Source organism: Tinamus guttatus, unplaced genomic scaffold (assembly GCF_059628265.1).
Source record: "Tinamus guttatus ecotype Peru unplaced genomic scaffold, ASM5962826v1 Tinamus_guttatus_pri_ptg000817l, whole genome shotgun sequence".
Lineage (NCBI taxonomy): Eukaryota > Metazoa > Chordata > Aves > Tinamiformes > Tinamidae > Tinamus > Tinamus guttatus.
In genome coordinates this window covers 183,274-201,286 of record NW_028289351.1, presented here as the reverse complement: position 1 = coordinate 201,286, position 18,013 = coordinate 183,274, and the positions used below count along the sequence as shown (strand labels likewise).

The 18,013-nt window shown below is 46.6% G+C and overlaps 2 protein-coding genes across 2 annotated transcripts; one reads left to right on the top strand and one right to left on the bottom strand.

Moving 5' to 3' along the window:
- Positions 1-1,634: 1,634 nt before the first annotated feature.
- Positions 1,635-2,591, bottom strand: LOC104566950 (olfactory receptor 52K1-like). Its single transcript, XM_010213753.2, has one exon. The coding sequence runs from the start codon at positions 2,589-2,591 to the stop codon at positions 1,635-1,637; it is 957 nt and encodes a 318-aa protein (XP_010212055.2).
- A 6,763-nt stretch (positions 2,592-9,354) lies between these two features.
- On the top strand, positions 9,355-10,311 carry LOC104566951 (olfactory receptor 51H1). Its single transcript, XM_010213755.2, has one exon. The coding sequence runs from the start codon at positions 9,355-9,357 to the stop codon at positions 10,309-10,311; it is 957 nt and encodes a 318-aa protein (XP_010212057.2).
- The last annotated feature ends 7,702 nt before the right edge of the window (positions 10,312-18,013 follow it).

Sequence of the window (18,013 nt, the reverse complement as noted above, 5' to 3'; positions counted from 1 at the left end):
TGGCATGAGTTGGGTGTCCAGGTCCAGCTGACGCTGGTGTCATGGGGTTCCCCACGAGGTGCAGGCTAGTTCAGCTTCCCGCATTCTCTTGAAAATGCAGCCCATGTCATTGTTACAAAGAGGCCTTTAAAGCACTGCAGTTCTTTGCCTATGATCCTGCTCAGAGCGTACAGCTCAACAGGCAGGGATGATGACTGACTGCTAAATTGGGAAGGGCATGAAATGTTTCAATAAAAACAAACCACACATCTCAGTGAAATTTTATTCAGAAATCGGCATATACTCAGATGTGATGATTGTTTATCCCTTTGGGAACTCATTTCAGTTAGTTGATGCCCCAGATAGACTCCTCCCGTAACTCCTGTTAATGTCTTACTGTCATCCTGCTGGTCATGGGACTGGACGTCCTCCTCACCTGTGCCTCCAGTGCCACCTTGCAGCTGCTGTTTTGGAAGGAGAGGCGCAGGGTGCTCAGCACCTGTGTTTCCCATATATATGTAGTCCTAAGGACTGCATGACCAAAGAGCACCTAGGCCAGGCAGGCATCAAAGTTGATCTTCTTCAGGCTTAGCCAGAAGCTGCATGAGGCTTTGGGCAGCCAAGGTGCTCATCACTCTGTCTGGAGCATGTGGGGGAGACAGCACATAAACCTGTGCAAGCTCTCCTCATCTGGATTGAGATGCAGCAGGCCATGGTCACCCACCATGCCAGTGGGGTCCATGGAGCAGAACAGGAGGTGCATCTGCACAGGAGACCCCTTCAGCCTCGAGCCCTGCATGAAGAAAGTCTTTTCAGTTCTGTGGGAAGGAGGTGATCTCTGCAGAGATCCTGCAGCCACAGACTGAGAGTTGCTGGCACAAGAGGGCTCAGAATAGGTTCCACCATCTCTCCCGCCACCAGTTCATTGAATCTCTCTGCTCCTTTTGGCCAGGTGTCACCACATAGATGCAGGATCATCACTTCTTTGGCCCCTCTTCCCTCCACCGACTCTGCTTAAACTGACCAGCAGGGCCAAGGACTCTTTGGGGAGGACCTGCAGGCCCACAGAGAGCACAGTCTCTTACAGCTCATTTCCTCTATGAGCAAAAAAAAAAGAAAAAAAAGAAAAAAAAAGAAAGAAACACGGGCGTCGGAGCTCAGACAAGGATATTACTTACGTTTGATTCATCATCAGCACAATGACGTCAAAGCTGAATACTCTGCTTTGCTCCTGCTCTGCTTTGGCTGACCTCCAGATTTAGCACCCTTGTCAGTTTGTCATTCCTGTGTGTACTCAGGAGAAGAGACTGGAGGCATTTCAAGAGGAGAGTGTGCTTACTGCACAATTCTGTGTCCCAGTCTGACGTCGGTGGCCCTTAGAGGCTGCACATGGCATTACTTGTGTAAAGGTCTGTACGTGCTCATGCAGGTGGGGCAGTACAGGGCTATTCACCTTATTTGGCTCTGCTCTAGGATCCTGCTCTTTCCTTGCCCTTGCAAATGCAGACAGGATGCCCATAGTGTAGCAGGGATGGTGGGGCATGTTCAAGAGCAAAGTGTCTGGAGAAGCTTCATGAGAGTCCTACATCATTCTGGGGTCTACCTGAGAGGAAGCCACAGCTCAACTTGGAGCAGCAGCAAATGACATCCAGCGCTTAGAGCCTCTTGCGAGAAAAGGCAATGCGCACCCGCTCACGGATCTCTTTGGTTTTCATGCCATACACTATAGGATTCATCACAGGAGGGAGGAGGAGGTACAGATTGGCCATCAAGATGTGCACATGAGGGGCAATGTGGTGACCAAACCTGTGGATTATTGATGAGAGAAGCACAGGGATGTAGAAGACCAAGATGGCACAAATGTGGGCAAGGCAGGTGCCAAATGCCTTCAGTTTCTCCTCCTTGGTTGCCAGGCTAAACACAGTCCTCAGGATCCTCAGGTAGGAATGCCCAATGGACAGCAGATCCAACCCCACAATAAAGAAAGTCACAAAGATGCCGTAGATATTGTTGACCCTGGTGTCAGCACAGGCCAGCTTCACCACGGCCATGTGCTCGCAGTAGCAGTGGGAGATGACGTGAGAGCGGCAATAGGGCAGGCGGCGGAGCAGGAAGGGCAGGGGCAGCATGAGCCCCGATGCCCTGAGCACGGCCAAGAGCCCAATCTTCACTATCAGGGAGCTGGTCAGGATGGAGCTGTAACGCAGCGGGTTGCACACAGCAACGTACCTGTCGAAGGCCATGGCCAGCAGCACTGCTGACTCTATGATGGAGAAGGAGTGAAGGAAAAACATCTGCACAAGGCAGGCCTTGAAGGGGATCGCCTGCGTGTTGAACCAGAAGATGCTCAGCATCTTGGGCAAGGTGGTGAGGGACAGCACCAAGTCAGTGACGGCCAGCATGGAAAGGAAATAGAACATGGGCTTGTGGAGAGAGGGCTCTGTCTTTATCACATACAAGAGGGTACTGTTCCCCACAAGGGCGATGGCAAATGCCGTGCTGAAGGGGATGGAAATCCAGCGGTGCATCCCTTCCAGCCCAGGGATGCCCGTCAGGAAAAACATCGCTGGGGTGGTGTTGCTGGAAGCAGAGAAGTTAGCATGGAGAGTCATCCTGGCTAAGCTTCACCTTCAGGTCTTCCTTTTCAATAAAACATAATAGAAGGAGCCATTAGACTTTGCAAAACATACTAATCTGTGCCACTTTCACAGTGAACCCCTTATAATTTGTGTAGCTGATGTGTTGCTCTGCCTCTAAATAAATCATGATAAGGTGTGGAGTTTATCAAAACCAAAGTGAAGTGAAACAAAATATAAAGTATGACCATCATTACTGATATGTGAAATTCCTCAGTGCTAATTTGTTTTTTTAAAACATCACCAAATTTATTAGTGTGAGTATGCAAGGGGATACAAGAACATACACATAATTTACTTCTGCGCATGGATCTTCAGGATGGTTACCACTGTGAGTATACATCTAGCCCATTCAGTATGCAATGCCAGCTCTCTCTGCTCAGGTTTCAATGGCAAACTCTGGCATTGCAGCAGAAGTATACATAGGTTAAATAAATCTAAAACAGGGCTGAGGGGCCTGTCACCAGGCTGAAGACCAGAATGAACCTACCATGTGATTTCAGCTGAGTTGCGCTCTTTTTGCTGTTGCCTCATAGGATGCCAAGTGCCACCCTGGGATAGGACATCCCTCCCCTGTCTCACGGTCCCTAATGGGATGGAGGCAGCCAGGACCCCATTGCACAGTCATGCAGACCATGGAACAAGACTCAGACCGCAGCTGGTCTCTGTGCCAGGCTCAGGGAATTGCATTTGGAAACCTGAGTGGCCAAAGCATGAGGAGCTCAGGCTGCTGCAGAGGGTATGAGCACTGCAAGGACTCGACAGCATTACTTTTCTGGATAAACAGTCAGTTAGAAGGCTGGTCAAGTAAACGATCTAGTGAGCAGCACTCATGTTTGTGTGCATGTGTGCAGTCCTTTCTCTCTCGCTATGGAGCAGACACAAGAGGGTTTTCCCTAGGCAGAATTATAAATGCCTCCAGCAGGAATTGCCGCCAGCTCGGAGGGCAGGCAGGGTGACCAGTGGAAGCAGTAGCCAGCATCTCTCCTGCCAGGACTGGGTAAGCTGAGTTCATCTGTAAAGATCTGCTGCTGCAAAGCAGCTTCTCCAACAGTGCATCACTCCTGTTGGACCAGAGGAGCATCTTGGCTTGCGCAGATCTATACATCTCATAGCAGCCGCCTCACGCCTGACCCATTTCTCCATGCAAAGCTACCAACCACCCTTCAGCACTAACTTCTGAGGCGCTGGTGGGAATGCAAAAGATTCAGTGGGAGCAATGCAAAGAGACCCCCTCCATACATTTCCCCTTCCCAGCCCTTTTCAGTTACCTCTCTCCTGTTTCTTTCCCAGTTTCAAGGGGTACTTTGTGCTCAAGCGTGCCTGGCCCCTTATAGAAATTGAGTTTGAGCCATCCGGGAGGTGCATCCATTAAGCACAGTTTCATCAAACACTTAATTTTCAGTCTGCTAGCTCTTCAAGCCTGGTTTAGAGCTCACGTGCAGCATCAGAGCAACTCCCCAAAGGAGCATTGCAGGCACAAAACTGGAGCAAGCTGAGGCTGTGAAGGGGAGCACAGCTTTACTCCAGAATTTGGCAGCCCTCCTTTACTACAAGATTTCTCTCCCTTCAGACTGCACAACTGTGATCCCAGCTGGCGACAGGACCCCATTCCTGGCTTTCTCCCTGGAAAGGGCAAGATGCTGCTGAGATGGGCTGTTAGCACGACCGAGTGCTGGGGTGGGCAGTGGTGTATCCTATAGGACCCGAGGATTTAGAAAAGTGCTCAGACACATTGCTTGGGTAGGCAGCAGCAGGAAAAGAGGAATTTTGAGGTGGCTGGAGGTCTCTGTGGCTTTTTCCAGTTTGCTGCTTCTGACCTGCCAGAATGACACAGCTCGAACAAAACTGCTGGGAATTTAACTTCAAAACCCTCACTAATGCTAAGAATTAAAAGAAAAAAATAAGGAAAAAAAATCAAAGTTAAACCAGACCTTTTTCTCTGGCAGTGGGGATGTGGGGAGCAGGAGTTAAAAAGATATTTTCTAGTTGCCAAAATGAGGAAGAAAAGACTAATTAGAGAAAAAAAAAAGAAAAATGCTGATCTTTTTCTGAATTTTGCTGAATATTTTGGTTGAGCACTGGCTAAAGGCTCTGTCTGTGGCTACGCAGACCCCAGGCTTAGCCTAGCAAAGGTCTCTGGTAAACTCACCTTGCTCGGGCAGGCAGCAGCCGGGGGGGATGCTCGTGCTCCCAGCTGTGCTGTGCTGTGCCGTGCCGTGCTGTGCTGCGCCCACCCCACGTTTATAGCATCACGTTGCAAAGCCCCTCGAGGCCCCCAGCGGAAGCTGCAAATCCCCGTTCCGCATTTCCTTTAACACTGCGTGTGCTGGTGGGAGCTTCCCAGTGGCCAAACCTGTGCCAGACTCAGGGAAGCACCAGGCATCTTGGATGCAGAGCGTGGCAGAGCCTGTTAGCCATGCAAAAGTGTGGTCTTCTGACCAAGCCACGGCTGCCTCCAGCACTGATGATGTTTCAACACCTTCTGCTGAGGTCCGTGTCCTGCCAGCAGATCCTCAGCTGTGGGGGCTGCTCTGTCGTCTCCTGGGCTATAAAGATTCATAGATCATGAAGCCATTCCACATCAGTAGCAACCTGTTTTCCTCTTAGCGTGTTACTTGGTCATCATCTGGCCAAAGATTCTCTGGATCTGTTCACTCAATCAGACTCAGCCCCAGTATTCAGGGAGAGGCTGCTAGTGATGAACAGGTGGCCCTCATGATGCCATGGACAGCCCAGGAGCTCCCATGGGGTAACTCTGACCACCCTGCAGATGGGCTCTGCGTCACCAAGTGCTTCTCCTTTACCTTGGCCAAGCTGTGGTCCTGGTCTCACAGGGGTACAGCATACACTGGCCTCTATGCCTTGCAGGAAGAGAGTAACTCTGGGGGCAAGAAACAGACAGAAACCATACTGAGATGTTCTCTCTTATGCTCATTTCCAGTCCCAGGTATTGACACTTGCCCAAATCCTCTCTGTTGCTGTGCTCCCGATTTGTGCTTTTTAGATTTCCTCTTCTTTCTCCACGTTGGTACTAATGTGGTATCTGAGTGGCCTCTTTCTAGTACTGACCTTTCCTAGCCTTGGTCCTCATGGACAAGAACCATGAACACGACATCCCTCGGCCATACTTAAACCTCCCCAGGCAACCTTTGCTGTTACAGAAGGAAACTCAGGGATGCACACAGCCTATAAAAACCTTTGACCATTTGATGGACGCATTCACCAAGAAATCCTATCCTGCTCCTCCACCATCCTCCGATCCTGCTCCTATCAGCACGTGCCATGAGGTCTTAACACAGGCCTGGGGGATCTGAAATCACACCAGCCCCTGGAAAGATCAGGCCCTGCTGTCTGATTCACTGCTTCTCTAATGCCACTTTTCTTCATTGATGTTATTCTCCACTTTTTTAGCCTCACTGAAGTCTACACTTGCCATATTCAACATGGTTGCTGATGCCTTCTTTAACCCAATCACTTCAATTGTATCGTGTCCTTTGCCCCTGCTTACACACACAAACATCCCTTTCCCTGGCCTAGCTTCTTGCTTTTACCTATTTTTCATCTTTCTGTGAAAAACACATTCAACTTTTGCTCCTCACTCTATACCTATGGGTGCACTCTTCAGAGATCCAGGCCCCTTTAGCTAGAGACAAATGCATCCACATACACATAAATTCATATGTACACACACCTATATACACAGACACATCCATGCTTGCATGCGCTCCCCTTGTATGCAGACATATGGACACAGGTGCATCCATGCACACACTCAAACACTATATAGGTGCACATTGCACGCTCACACACCTCCTATATGCATACACATGTACATATGTGTGCGTGCACAAGCACACACATGCCTGTGTGTCCACACTGATGTGTCGGTCTGGTTTCCACTGTGATCAGCAGACACTTTTCATGGGGTCTAGTGATCCAGGGTCTTTTGTGAGTTCAGAAAACAGATCTGCAGCCACCATCTGGCACTGCAGGCTGCTCGAAATGCACAATGACCTCTCTCCGGAACTTACCTCTGTAGTTAAATAATCCTTAGGAAAACACAGAGGCTGACTGATATTTATGCCATAACTTTCTAAACAGTATGTCCTTGTTTAGTTTTAAATTATTATCTCCACACAGGAATTACCGAGGTAGATCGTGCCTGGCTTCTGCCTGACAGGAGGTCTGACTCTGTAGTTACTATGGTGGTGTTTCATTTATTTTTCAAACACATTTGATGAGAGTTAGAGTTTCACCTGGAAAATGGCAAAATAAGTCCTTTCACATTGCTCTGCTTGCTCAGCTGAAGGCCCTGGTTGGTCTTTGCTACAGCAGGAGTTGCCTTGCAGAGGGACTGGGCTTCTAGGGTGGTGGAAATCCACCCTCTATCACAGCTTCTATCACAGCTTCTGTCACAGCTTGCTGGTGGTGACACAATGTCTTGCCTTGAACAAGGCTGCTTGGGACAGCACAGCTTGTAGCTCCAGGAAGCCCATGCTGGAGCTTCCAAACATCAGCCAGGAGTGAAGCAATGATGTTCTCCAAGGAGGGACATTTCAGAAAATATTTAGAGAAGCCCAAACCTCTGGAAAACCACTCCTGCCTGCACATGCCTGAAAACACTGCGGTTCTGCTTTCAACATCCCCTGTTAACACTTCCTTTTCCTGTACAAAACCTAATGTTTTTCTCTTCCCAGTAACCGGGACTGCAGTTCTGGCCCATGCCAGGGGTCACCATCGTGACACGGTGTCGAGGGGACATCTGTCTGCCCACTCATTTGGTCGCACCATGGTGCTCACAGCCCCAAGAGCCAGGTTTGCAGCTGTGTCTCCCCTCTCCATGGGAGAAGCCCCTGGGGTTTGGTGTGTCTGGTTAAATAGGGCTCTCCAGCAGACGGTCTGTCCATGTGTGTCTGCAGCTGGGGCTGTCCTGTGTCCCTGCCCACATCCTCTGTTCTGCTGGCGTAAGTATAAAGGCAATGGAGGGATGCAGGATACTCATGTTCTTCCCAAAGAAGGGCAGCTTATTTGTGCATCTGAATCGAAGTGAGAAATTTAACTCTGGCAGAAGTGAAGAACCAGCCTATTAGAAAAGTAGTAGGGCAGAAAATTGCTTTGCTAAATCTTAATTTTTATCTCCTGCATAAAGATGGGTTTGATGCAAAAGACCTGCATAAACATTGATCTTGGCTGATGACTATCAACTCCCTTCATTCCCTCAAGTGCTATGTGATAGGACGTGTATGTTTGTTTGTGCAATGAGTTTGCTCCCTGCAGGAACAGCGCTTCAGATCCTTTGCTTTTGTTCTTTAGGTCCTTATCTATTTTATCTCCCTTGTGCTGCTGAGACAGGGCAGCATCCAGTCATGAGCAGTGAGATCTGTAAGCAGGAGGAGACCCAGCTTCTTTTCCAGAGTGATGCCTTGCTCATGTGAAATCTTGAGGTTATTTTTTATTATTATTTTTGGCAGAGGACAATAACTAAGACTATGTGTATAGAAACATACTTAAGAACAAACCTTAGTTTATGTTTTTCAGTGATGAAAATGTGCTTGTTTCCTGCTGAACAGAGAATTTCCCTTGATCTGTCACGGCATGGGCAGAGGATGTGCTGCTTTGACCTCTGGCTACTTGTACTGTGCTTTTGAGATGTGTGAAATTTAAGTGATAAGCCCTCTCGGAATTTTTCCTTGGAAAAATGGAAATTACCTTGGGAACCCTCTGCCTCATGGTCACTGTGTATAGCCACTGATCTCAGGCAGCAGCCAGGAAGTTGCCCGTGAAGCAGGCTGTTTCTAGAATGATTAAGTGAAGACACAGCATTTGTGGTTGGGTTTCCTGATAGCCTCAGACACCACTTCAGGTTTCAGGTCATGGGCAGGCCTTTGAAGTTCTTCCTTTCCATGCAAACTTTTTGGCAGCTGAAAAACACAATTTCATTTTCCTTCTACCAGGGCTAGTTTAGGCAATTGGCCTACTGGTTTACTCATAAAACTCCTGAATTTGATTAAACAAAAAGGGGAAAAATCAACAGAGAGCTGAGTGTAGCAGTGCTGTGTCCCACCACAGGGTGAGAGGTTTTCTCTTTATTCTGGCTGCATTTGGCTTTGCACATTGACTTTTCCCTATTTCTCTCCTCTGTTTTCCATCTCCTTTCTTCCTTTCTCCTGACTTCTTGCTTCAGCATATGCAGAACCCAGCACCCGCTGGGCACTGGGGCTGCCCAATGTCCTGCCTATCCGTTCCCACTGCTCCTGCTCCCACTGCAGCTGCGGAGCAGCAGGTTCCTTCCCTAGGACTTTCCTCCCAGGTATCCATCCCAGATCTCACCTTTTCTCCTTCCACAGGCAGGAGGAGCTCAGCCTCAGGTATCGCCTCAGTGCAGCAAGGTTGAACCTTGCCTGCGCTGCTGAGAACCTCTTGGCCAGCCCTCCAAAGGGTTCAGCATGAAGGTGTCCTGCAACTCCAGGTGTTCAGAGCCCAAGAACTATGTCTAGGAGAGACCCATCATATGCTGCGCTGCTCTTTCATATCTGGACAGTCACCTGAGCTGCAGAGGTCTGCATATCATCTGCTGACATTGCCCCATGGTTGGGTGTGATGGATGAGGCGCAGGTGGCAGCTGCCCAAGTGTCTCCAGCCCAGCTCTAGGCAGTGTGTGGGCAGAACTTCGTAACACAGACATTATTCTAGGAAGGTCTATGTCAGAGCAACCCCCGAGTCCTTGGTACATGAGATGTTTGCTGCCAATAACACTGTTTTCGGTCCTCTGACCTTCATCCTCACTGGAGTTCCTGGTCTGCCAATGAGTAACTACTGGATAGCATTCCCTCTCAGCTCTTTGTACCTCCTCATGCTCTTGGGGAACTGCACCTTGCTCTGGACCATAAAGACAGACTACAGTCTCCATACACCCATGTACTATCTCCTCTCCATGCTGGCCGTGGCAGATCTGGGCTTATCTGTCTCCACACTACCCTCAATGCTGGGCATATTCTGGTTTGAGTCCACATCTCTCCATTTTGACGCATGCATTGTCCAGATGTACTTCATCCACTCCTTCTCTGCCATTGAGTCCGGGGTTCTGGTCGCCATGGCCCTCGACCGCTTCATCGCTATCTGCTACCCTTTGCAATATGCCTATATCTTGACAGGCTCCCTGATCATCAAAGCAGGAGCGGTGATCTTCATGCGTGGTGTCTGTGTGGTGCTCCCTGTTGCTGTCCTTATCAAGAAGCTCCCTTTCTGCAGGTCCATGGTCTTGTCCCACTCCTTTTGCCTGCACCAGGACATGCTAAGGTTGGCTTGTGCAGATGTCAGGGTCAACAGTGTGTATGGACTGACTGCGGTGATACTCACCAAGGGCCTGGACTCCATGGCCATCCTCCTGTCCTACATGATGATTGTCAGGGCCATCATGAGCACTGTCTCCCATGAATCCCGAGCCAAAGCCTTTAGTACCTGCATCTCCCACCTCTGTGCTGTCCTGGTCTTCTACATGCCTCTCATTAGCTTGTCCCTCATCCACAGGTTTGGGAAGCACCTGCCGGCCCTGACTCACACGCTCATGGCTGATGCCTATCTCCTGGTACCACCCGTCCTGAATCCGCTCGTCTACAGCTGGAAAACCAAGCAGATCCGCAGGCGGATTCTCACCTTGTTCCATTGGAGAGGGGCCCAACGTCTGGTCTAGTCTTGCAGATCCAATGCACCAAAGACTGAAGCCCTCTTCCTTTCTTTTCCAGACTATTTTGGGAGAAAAATCATTCATGTTACTTCACATCCCAGGAAAAACGTGTCATGCCTCTGGCAAAACAGTTTATTTTTCTCTACAGGAAAGGCTGGATTATGGGGGTTCATGTTATCCCACCTCCTGTTTTGGGATGTCTTACTTCTCAGAAAGCCTCTAAGGGAGCAGAGCTGGTACAGGCAGGTTGTGAAGCTGGATTCCTTCAGGTATGGAGAGAGAAGACTGCCAAGGGCAGATTTTAGTCAAGAGATTCACTGCTGACAGCAGTTTTAGTCTCTGAAGAAATGTAAACAGAATTGTCAGGTGCTTTTAATTACAAATACCCAAACATGGATTGATTATATTAAATCCTCAGTTCCAAGAGTTATGTGGTAATATGAGAATCCTCAGCTTTAATTGTGTGAATAAAGTATTTTGTGTCTTTACTGCTGTGGATATCAAAGGTCTGTGGTATAAAGAGCAAAAAATCTGATCTGTTTCCACTGCTGCTAATTGGGTTGTTTCACCAAAAAAAAAAAAAAAAAAAAAAAGAAGAAGTGGTTGATGCTGGAATCAGTCCCTCTTGCTTGTCCGTCTTTCTTGCTGTCTGTCACTCATTCAGCTCTCTTTTGTCTGTCAGGGAAGGGTTTGCATCTCAATACCTGGCCTATTCTTAAACTTCCTTTTACCTCTCTCGCCATTTCCACAACCCTTTGCTTGTCCCAGTATTGATGAGTGAGGAAGAGGGAGCAGAGTGAGATGGAAGAGAGGGAGAAACGAGCGTGTTGGAGGTCACGTTGGCCCCTGGCTGTCTGATCTGTGTTGGTGAGGGATGGAGGCAAAGGAAATAGCCCATTTCAGTACAGGCCCTTGGCTGAGGATGTGTCCAGACACGCAGAGAAGAGCCACATGGTCAAGACTGCAGTTTGGAGAAATGTGACCAGTTTATTAGCAGCTTTCATCAAACTGGGGATAGCATAGTAGGGTTGTGCTGGGAGTGCTTTGGTGCATAGAGCAAATTGGTGTGTTCCTCCTTAGGGGGAGGTTTTGGTAACATCCTGAGAGCTTCTCCTAACTCCAGGTGCTGTTAAGGAGAATCATTAGCAGTGAGGAGGAATTAAGTGCTGTGGAATTATACTGGTGAATATGACAGAGCTCTGCATCAAGCTTTACTCCTTTAGAGTCTGGGTTTTTACCCAGCGAGGTTTTAGCCAGCTTTAATCCCAGTGTCTGCTTGTACTGCTGCTAGTAGGAGAATTAGCAAGGGACACAGCAGTCTGCTCCCTCCTACCTCTGGGAAAGTGTCAGCTTCAGCTAAGGTTTACAGTTCCTCATTTCACCTGCCACTCTTACATATAACTTCTCTTGGATGAACGGGAACAAGCAATTTCAGCCCAAGCACATGGCTGGATTGGATGAGTAACCAACAGACTGTGATACTGCAAAACAGCCCAGGTTGACTGCAGCCCTGATGGCTGTTGTTGAGATGTTTTGCAGGTGCAAACCAGCACAGTCAGTGCTCCCAAAGGGCTGACTGGTACCATATGACAAAGACACGAGATGTAGCAGGACGTATGTCTTCCCTTGCTGAAATTGTCAGGCTGCTTTGATCTGCCAGTGAGGGGCTAGAAGTTGGGGACCTGACAACGGAGTCCTGGCTCTCAGCAGTACCGCACTGCGGTGCATCACATCCCCATTGCTGTGCAGATGCATGGAGAAACAGCTTAACTCCTGCTCAAGCATTTTGTCTAGCCCAGCGAGTCAGACCAGGTATGCTGTGGGAAGAGTTTGCTCTTGTAGCTCTGCTTGCCTGTGGGTGGCACAGAGCAGTTTCACTGAGCTGCTATGAGGTTCATGTGTGTCAGCTGCTGCCAGGTCTGGTGGCTGTTTTGAGTCTCTGTCCCCAAAGATTTGTCCATCCTGCATTAAATGGAGCTTTCCAGCACTCCTGGCCATGGTCTTTGTGCATGGTCCCTGTACAGTATGCAGCTAATGCATTTCATTCCCAGAACGTCTGTGGTGACACCGAGTGAATGGATTTGTAGTAATATTTGCATTAACCCTAAAAACATTTCACCATCTTTACTGAGAGACTTGGCAAGGTACTTCTCTGACTGCTTTTAACATGAAATATGCCACCCTGAGGCTTGCATGCACCAGCAACATGTGCAGCTCCCCCAAAAACGCAGCTATTCTTCAGCTATCTCTGAGTCACAGCAATTTGCCAGCTTCATTTAATAATTGACAGGACAGTCAGGCTTCCTAACATTTACTGTTTATTTTTTCTGTGTTTGTCTTTCCGTTGATGGTGCCAAAGTAATAATGCACATTCCAATTTTTCTGTAAGTGCTTTCCACCTGTCGCTCCTTTTCTCTTATCTGCGTTTGCTCAGCCCTGTGCCTACCGAGTATATTTGCCTTGACAAAATTCCCTTTCGCCAATAAAAGCATAAGTTGTCAACTTCTGCTTTTTTGTCAGTATATGTACCCTGGTCAGTACAGTAGCTCTGAAGATGTATGAGGATGTAAAAGCAAATCATGTCCTCACTTGCTTCTTATCCTGGTCAGAGTTGCATTTTGTACAATTTAACATTCTAATCAAAATTGTAACTTTTTAACTAAAATAACTAATTATGCACAATACTTGGAACGGATTTTCCTTCTTTTTTCTTTCATTTTCTTTTCTTTCCTTTTTTAATTTTTTTTTTTAAGTATCAAGCAGTTTCCCAGAGGTTTTCTTCCCAGAAAGGGACAGACTTTCTATGGCAGCACAGCCTGCTTACTGGTAAAACTGTGTTGTTCTGCAACACATAAACCCTGATTCTGACTTGACTACTAATCCAGAGATGAGCTCTGAAACTGGGTCAGATTTGAACTACTCTGATGCACACTGTCAAGGTATTTGGGGGATTTCTAAAATTATTTTTTGTAGAAACCATCCAACTCTTTTGTTTATGCATGTTGGGATTTCAGAATTATGAGGTCCCATTAAGTTTCAAGGAATTTTGGAGTAAATCCACATGAACGGAACATTCCTGAGAAAGGTTACACGTTCATTGGAAAAATGTCTGTTTTCTCCTTTGGAATTGGACATGGTCTCACGTTCTGACCTAGTTTAAACCCACAAAACCCTCTGTTTACTCCTCCACATCCATATGTTTGCACATTGACAGAAAAAGGAGCACTTAGCTCCACTCAGGCTGATTTCTAACATCAATCTCAGCCTCGAGAAAGAAATAGATCACATCTAAGGGCAACACTTTCAAAAGGAATTAGATGTTTTAAAGTGAGACACCATAAAAGGGAATATGCCTTTTCAAAGTACCAAGGAATAGCTCCGAAAATCATGTTTCTCTTAATGTAATATGTTTTTCTCTTGATTCAGCACTGTATTCAGAGATCCAAATCTAGGACTATGTGTGGACCAGAAGTCTAAGTGCTCGTGACAGTCAGTGTAGTCAATGAACCCAGTAGAGCACATCTGCTCTAAGGTGAGTTGGGCTGCCCTGGGGGCTCAGGGAAGAAAACCCCCATTGACATTCGGATAACTCATCATCTTAAACTACACCCTATGCTAGATTTTAACCAGTAGAACCAGGAGTGATGCTTCTACAGAGCTCTAAAGTTCCTCTGTCTGACCCATTGGAGGTGTTTTAGAGATGTCTAGACCATGCATGAATAAACCCTCAGAGCTTGATCTACACAAGTCTCTCAAGAAGCTCATTATCATCAGTGAGATGGTGGCTAAGTTGGGCTGGTTTCAAGCATTTGCTGAGAAGTTCTATTCTCTAGCTGAGGGAGAAAATGAGGCATGGGGTCTGTCCAGGTTGACCTGTTGGATCACGCTGGATCTGGCCAAGCTATATCTGGGAGCCCACTGTCAGCAAGGGATGAATCTTGTGTCCTCGTCCTCTTAGCACCTCAGTTACACACTGTGAGTCTTATGGCTCTTGACCCTAAATTTGTGTCAGGAGCTTGCTGGGTGATGGACTTTATCCAAAAGTGACATTTCTGCCCACTTTCTGTGCTCTAATCTCCTTATACTTGCTAGAAACTCTACAGACTCTGTATGTTAAGGATGAAAAGAAACTTACATGTCCCCAGATATGTTTTGCCTTCATGCAAGTCCTCACAGAAGCAGTGCTACCTCTTCTGATGCTACCAACCACCCTGAGCATTGATTCATTTAATTCTGTGGAAATTTCCCTGAGTTTATGCAAAGTTTTCTTCCTCAATGAAGTTTGGTCAGTGGGATTGAGTATCCTTACCATAGTGATCTTCAGTCATTTTGTCAGAATACTGACCTATGAGAAATACCTAATTCTTCCTAACCTGGTTAATGGAGAAAATAAGTGTGATGACTTATCCAAAAATACCTTCATTCTCTTTTCAGACTCAGTAAATATTCTTTTTTAGAGTAGAGAAGAGAAGGCTGAGAGGAGATCTAATCAGTGTATATAGGTACCTCAAGGGAGGCAGTGAGGAGGATGGTGCTGGCCTCTTTTCACTGGTGGCCACTGACAGAACTAGAGGTAATGGCCACAAACTGAAGCACCAAAAATTCCACAGGAAGTTAAGGAAAAATTTCTGGCCAGTGAGGGTGCCAGAGCACTGGAACAGGCTGCCCAGAGAGGTTGTGGAGTCTCCTTCTCTGGAGATCTTCCAAACCCACTTGGACGCAGTCCTGTGCCACGTGCTCTAGGTGACCCTGCATGTGCAGGGGTTGGACTGGATGATCCCTAGAGGTCCCTTCCAACCTTAAGCATTCTATGATTCCATGATTTTTAAAGACTTATATTTGTTGCATAAAGCAGTGGTGGCATAAAGGCCTGCAGGACTGGATTATGGTACATTAAAGCAAGTCCTACAGTTCTGGTGCTGTCTCACATCCTTACCTTGAAGTGATGCTGGACATCCCCGGACACGCATCTCAGAGCCCCAAAACTGGCACTTCTCTCATCGATCTTCTCTGATTCTTCCTTCAACCTCTCCTCCTCCAGTAACTAGCGTGGTGATCATGCACAGGCTGGGGAAACACCTCTCCTATGTCTCCTCTGTCTCCCCTGTGTGTGATGGTTGCCAGGACGAACACCAAACACCTCTGCAGGAGACCCATAAACCGCTTTGTCCAAAGAGCAATTGGTTACAAAATTGCTTCCAGAGATTTATTCTCAAAGAAGCTCTCAATTCTCAAAGATTTATGAGTGCAAATTCTAATGGAAATTTTCCCCACAATCCTGCAAAATGCTTCTCTAGTTACACTAGAGACCAGTGGGTCTCTAGGGATTTTTCTCCAACGTCTGGTGTTTTCTATTTGCCCTGCTTTCACCACCTTCATCTTCCTGAGAAGCCCTTTCAGAGGCTCCATTTGTCTGTCGAACAAAATCAATCAATAACTAATTGTACCTGCTTGAGCAGCAACAAGATTCTGCCTTCACTGAAAGTCAGAGTTATTCAGATTTCAATTATCAAATCTGCTTGATTCTCCTCTCATTTCCGTTTGAAAGTGAAGTCATAGCATAACATTTGCTCAATTGCCAGATTGAATTTTGACCAGCTTGATGATGTTACAGTGATTTAATTTGAAAAAGTAATTGCAGAATAGAAATGTAATGTTGTTAATGCATCGCCTCATAGATCTGTTCTTATTTCCTTGCTCTTGTTACAGAGGGACCGAATGCAATTTCTTCTTAAAGTCATGACAAAGATATAACAGCTGCTTTGCTTTTTAAGAACTCAAGTTAACCCCTCTCACCAATTATAATATTCACTTTCAGCACTGATACTGGGAGGCAGTAGAAAGGTTTAAATGGTTAGTAGTAATTATTTAGCTTTTACATATTTATGATTTAATGTGGACCAGCCTTGCTGTTCTTGTCATGCAAAACCACAACAGAAGGAGGATCTGAAACAGAGATATTTGAGCAGACTGATACATTTTTGACACATTTGGCCTTATTAGAGTTAACCTACAGAATGCAAGGATTTTCAGTCTTTTCACCATCTTTAGAATTTCACCATCTTTAAACCTTGAGAATAAAGACAGATGTGAAGCTCTGTGGACTGCATGTCCTATGCTCTGACCATTCTGATTCAGCTGAAGCCAACAACTTGGAAACAACTTGGAAGCCAAACAACTTTGGTTAGTTAATTTTCTTTATATTTTTTCCTTCTAGAAAGAAAAGCCTCCTGCAGAGCAGGCCATGTCTTTCTCATCCCCAATAAGGAGTAAATACGTTGCATCCCAGTGTTATTTACAGCCTTCAATCAATGCTGTTCTGCTGGCAGAGGTTTGGGACATGTTACACATGATGCTGCTTTAAGCTGGTGTTTTAGTAAGATATAGGCAGGTCATGCTGACCCACATTCACCGCTCTGCTGTGTCTGAACCGCCTATCTACCAGCTCCACCTAACACAGGAAAATGGGATACAGGGCCTTGCGATGTTTGCAGATTTCTCTCAGATTATTTGATTTTCCACCCTGCATGCTCAATGCAGCAGGTTTGCTGCCACTGTGACAGGACTCCCTGTCCTTTCTGCATTTTCTGAATCTTCTCGTTGTATTATTTACTTGATGTACCTAGTCAGCCATTAAATATGTCAATGTTTGCTCACACAAGAGCTCATTCACTTCTGCAGGATACTGTGCTGGTGACAGAAGACCTCCTGCGTGATTCTAATGGCAGCACAGGAAATTGGTTGACACCACTTCACTTTACTCAGGCCTTTTGTGATGATTTCAATTAAAGATACTATATCTATATCTATATATCTATATCTATCTATCTATCTGTCTATATTTACTGAAACAGTCCAGGTGGTTTGGTCTCTAAAAGAATTACAGCTGCATGGGTTTAAAAGTACTTTGTGTAGGTTTAACCATTCCCTTTCCTGTGGAAGACTGTGCTGGAAAGGAACTATATGCTTTTACAATTTTAATCATGCTTTGTGTAGAGGTCACCCTTTCGTTCATAAGTCGATATAGCTAAAACAGTTCAGCTTTGGGATGAACCATAAAGCCAGAAGCAGTGGCACTCCAGCAGATGTCTGAGTTTTATTAGCAACCACCAAATAATAATTTTCTTTATATATTTTCAGACACACAGCCATGTCTTTGGCTGCTTCCCAGATCTGAGTGTAAATCCACAAAAACCTAACAGTCACTTGCACAAAAAGAATGTGTGTGCAAAGCGTTTGGTGGTGAAGTGGGATCACCTCCACTGTAGTCTGATGCACAGACATCAGCTGATCCTATGTTGTGATTAAGATCATGAATACTAAATATGGAAAATCAACTGTATCGCAGAACCTGGGAGACTCTGGAAGGGTTTTAACCACAAGCTACTGAGCGGTGCTTTTCTGGCAGGGCATTCAGCACGGGAGCAAACCCAGGAGGGAATTCTGTGCTTTGGAATCTAGCAGTGCCTGGAAGCACTGCACAGGAATAACTTAATGGAGCCAGAACAGGGCTCAATTTTCCATTGATCCTGCTGTTCACTCTGTGCAGCTGGTCTTGCAGGACACTCAGACACCTCAAGCATAGCGTGTGGAGACCCTTTGTAAGCACCAGGCAATAAGGTGCTTCCAGGGTTCAAGCAGTGATGTTCAGAGAGAATCCTGCGGATTAGGTAACTGCAGCAAAAACCACTCCCAGGTCTAGATTCTG

Excerpts from the sequence above, each read along its gene's own strand:
- LOC104566951 (XM_010213755.2), top strand. The coding sequence starts at position 9,355 with ATGTTTGCTGCCAATAACACTGTTTTCGGTCCTCTGACCTTCATCCTC.
- LOC104566950 (XM_010213753.2), bottom strand. The coding sequence starts at position 2,591 with ATGACTCTCCATGCTAACTTCTCTGCTTCCAGCAACACCACCCCAGCG.